Source organism: Galeopterus variegatus, unplaced genomic scaffold (genome assembly GCF_000696425.1).
Source record: "Galeopterus variegatus unplaced genomic scaffold, G_variegatus-3.0.2 Scaffold753, whole genome shotgun sequence".
In the NCBI taxonomy this organism is placed as follows: domain Eukaryota; kingdom Metazoa; phylum Chordata; class Mammalia; order Dermoptera; family Cynocephalidae; genus Galeopterus; species Galeopterus variegatus.
This window is the reverse complement of record NW_007726864.1, coordinates 211,338-215,307: the sequence shown is the minus strand read 5'-3', so window position 1 is coordinate 215,307 and position 3,970 is coordinate 211,338. Positions and strand designations below refer to the sequence as shown.

Genomic DNA, 3,970 nt, shown 5'->3' with positions numbered 1-3,970 from the left:
GTCGACAGACGTTACACAAGTTCTTTGGCTTGTGTTTATTACTGAGTGGAAAATCCTTGTATAATCCGATGAATAGAAGCTGTGATATTGTTTTCTTCTGAAACACCAAGAAAATTAACTCCTTCCTCCACCATTTGTTGAATACTTAGTAAGTGCAGGAAACTGAAGGAGACTTTAATAGGGTCAGACTCCTAGCCAGAAGAAGCTACAAGGGTTGTGGCAGACGTGCAATGACAATAATAGCTAACATTTAGAGAGTGCTTACTATATGCAACTAAACACTTTATATGTATTAATTCACATATTCCCACAATAACAAGAAAATACTATTATCTCCACTTTACAGAGCAGGAACAGAGAGGTTAAATAACTTGCCTAAACCTGCCCAAGTCAGTAAGCAGCAGTCAGAGTCTAAACCTAGGTATTCTGGCACCAGAGCTAAGTTAACCACAGGGGCAATTGTAATGTTGCCAACAAGGTACTAAAACATAGAAAAGAGAGGGAGCTATTGACCAGGGTGATAGTTAAGTGAAGCCTTTATGAAAGACTAGGCATTTGCTCTGGGTTTTGAAGGTCAACAGGTGGAGAAGGGGCCCAGGGAGGAAGGAATCTCGAGGGGTAGAGGCAGTTTGGGTACCAGCCAGCAGATGACAGCAAGAACTGGTTGAGTGTGGCGGGGAGGAAGCTAGAAAGGGAGGCCGCGCCCAGTCCTGAAGCTCCCTGAGGATCACTCACTCACCGTTAAGGAACGGGGAGCAAAATCTCAAACTAGGAGAGCGGCAGAAAGAAATTCATGGTCACGTCCTGACTTTTGGGATCCCCCGCCCAGACACCAAGGCAGAGAGCACACCCACATTTCCCTCAGGGTAATGCCCGGCCGAGAAGGTCAAGGTCGCCTGCGGGGGCTCTGTAGCTGCACGCCAGGCGCAGGACTCGCGCAGGGATTTGGATGCCAATCAGAACATGAGGCCGCGTCAGGAACGTGCGCGCTGCCGGGCCTGGCCACAGAACACCTGCTCAGCGGGTACGCGAAGACCCGTGCTCCAGAACTGGCCACGGCCACCTCTCCCTAGTCTCCAGGCTCTCGAAGGTCGAGGTGGCAAACTTTCGGGGACGCCGGCCGCTCGGCTCCTCCCTTCGACCGGAGAGACGCAGGGAATAACAGGCTCAGCGATAGGAGCATGCTCTGCCAATCAACCCTAGCCTCCGCCCACCCCTCAGCCAGAGTAAATTCCATTGGTTGTATCATTACCGGCTCACCGATAAGATTCTCTTCTTGGATTGGCTAATAGCATGCCCTCCCTCCTCGCCCTTCATCGTCGGAAGCTCACGATTGGTTAGCCGCGTTGCCAAGCTCCGGACGCGGCTCGCCCATTGGAAGCCGCGGGCCCGCCCGCGCCGGGTAGGTGAAGGTGAGAGTCTCCTCCGGTAGCTGTGCACAGACCCGAGCGAGCCGCTCCCGGCGTCGTGCGAGAGCTCTCGGCAGATTCCTGCTCTCTCGCTATGGCGCCTCCGTCAGTCTTTGCCGAGGTTCCGCAGGCCCAGCCGGTCCTGGTCTTTAAGCTCATTGCCGACTTCCGAGAGGATCCGAACCCCCACAAGGTCAACCTGGGAGTGGGAGGTAAGGGTGCAGTGCCCTGGAGTGTGAGAAGCTTGGGGAGTGGGGCGGACCCAACCCGGCCCGTGGGGACTGGGGCAGAGGCCGAGGCTCAGCTCGGCGCTGCCTGAAGACGGGGTCCCGGAGAGGAGGCAGGGTCCACGAGGGCTTCGTTCAACCTGCCCTTTCTACAGATGAGGACATGGAGTTCCTGGAAAGGGGAGATGTGTCAGAGGTCACGCAGAACAGGTGTGGCAGCCAGGACAGAGACAATCGTTCTGATTCCGCATCCAGCGTTCTTTATACCACATTCTCCTAAGAAATGGGGCGGCCAGGGATTGAACAGATGGGGAGGAAAATCGGAAGCCTGATGGGCTTAGGGGTCCTGGTCGCTGGAAAATGGGGAAAGGAGGACTGTTAGCCCCAGGGAGCTCTGGTCTGGATCGGTAAATATCGAGTGAGCACCGGGTATCAGTCAGGTACCGTATTAAGCTTGTGGGGGAAGACTGAGTCTTGGTTTTGCCCTCAAGAATTTTAAGATCTGCAGCTGTCGTACACTACAGTAGAGATCTAAAATGCTTCTGAGACGGGTTGATACTGCCAGGAGGGATCTGGGAAGACGGTGCTGGTCCTCGCAGGTGTGGTAGGAATGGGTAGAGATAAGGGAAAGGAGTGCACTTTCCACACATCCTTGTCCTCATTTCTTGCTTTGGGCCTTGGACAGCTTAGAACATGGGCCACAGTTTCCCCGTCTTCCAAGAAGATTTGTATTGGAGCGCTTCTGAAATTCCTTTCAACTCTAACCTTCTCTGGTGAATTTGTTGTTTCTGTCACTGTTATTTGGATGTTTGAAGACCCACAGACATTTTCCGGAGTTGGGTTTTGCCACAGCTACAGAGACAAAAATGAGTAGGATGATGTCCTATGCTAGGGAAGAGACTTAGAGTAAAAGGATTAGAAATTTTGGAACAAGAAAATGAAATTATTTTGTAGCAGAGGGCAACATGAAGGAGGTTCAGAATCAGACTTCCCATAGAGAATGTTTGTGTCTGTCTGTAGCACCTGTTAAAAAAATCTTCACCAAGGAGTATGGGGGAAGGGTAAGGAAAAAAACAGTAAAAAAGTGATTGTTTGTTGAAGCTGATGATTTGTTGAAGCTTGGGTGCATGGGCATACATTATATTATTCTCTCGACTTTTGAATATGTTTGAAAATTTTCATAGTAAAGCATGAAAAAGAATAAGTCAATATTCTATAGTTTCACCCGTGGAGGGAAAGTGATGTTTTCAACAGGCAGCAGAGTGAGAGAAATATTGAAAGATTGCCTCGAATTGAATTGGAATGGATACCGTTCAAGCTTGTAATTTAAATCCAATCCAAAACCTCCAAGTATTTCTTTACACAAGATATATATTGAAGATATATATCAATGTCAGTATAAATACATCTTTTGAAAACCCAGATATTATTGGCTCAATTACCTTGAACTATCTTACAGGGTTTTTGTGAGGATTAAGTGCACGCGTAAGTGCTTAGAACCATGTCTGGCACGTAAGTGAAAGTTATATAAATGTTAGCTATTACTATTTTTGTTGTTTTGGCATTTCTTTGGGTGAGTTTTGTAAAAGATGTTGAATAAAATTTTTCAGCTCAAGAACTGCAAATGAAATAATTTATGACATTGGTTCAGAAATAAACTGCTCATGCAGAGAAAAGCACCCTGCTAGCCCAGGCTACAAGTGATTGGCTCAGAATCAGTCTTTAGCCCAGATGACCACCTCACCTGTGATGGTGCCTTTATCATGTTTTCCAGCAACCTAGGAATTCCATCTCTTTACTGTGAGTAAATGATTTATGTGCGTAATCTCATTTAATGCTCACACCAACTCTGGAGAGTTATTACTATTACTGTTTAGAGGTAAAGAAGCTGAAGCCTAGAGAGATGAAGCAATTTGCTCCAGGTCATATGACCACTAGGTGGTAGAGCTTGGAATTCCAGGCCCGGTCTCTCAGGCCCCAGCATCTCTGCCCACTCCCCTGTTTAGGGTACTTTCGGATGGTCTGGGGGCAGCCAGTGTACTGTAGTGGGAAGAGCCAGGAGATTTGGGTACAGGCCCAGCTGTGTGGTCTAGCAGCGTGAACTTGGGAGAGTTGTTTAAAATTCCTGGGACTCAGTCTGTTAAGTGAGGAGCCAGGACTGACTGACCTCTCTCTAAGATTCAACTCTACTAAAAGTCTACTCCAAGATTCACTAGCATATTCTATGAACGTAGTATAGGGTAATAATTTTACTGGCCTCATCAGGTGACTGAGTATTAAATGAATAACTATGTGTGAAATGTGATATGTGAATGAAGTATTATATATATATAT

At 47.8% G+C, this 3,970-nt stretch overlaps 1 protein-coding gene across 1 annotated transcript in view; it reads left to right on the top strand.

Annotated features, from left to right (window-relative positions):
- The first annotated feature begins 1,426 nt into the window (after positions 1 to 1,426).
- GOT1 (glutamic-oxaloacetic transaminase 1, soluble) overlaps positions 1,427 to 3,970 on the top strand; it is a 23,774-nt gene continuing 21,230 nt past the window's right edge. Inside the window, exon 1 of the mRNA XM_008572113.1 lies at positions 1,427 to 1,621. Within this exon, the coding sequence (XP_008570335.1) occupies positions 1,504 to 1,621 (118 nt within the window). The 5' untranslated portion in view covers positions 1,427 to 1,503. The remainder of the gene's footprint in view (positions 1,622 to 3,970) is intronic.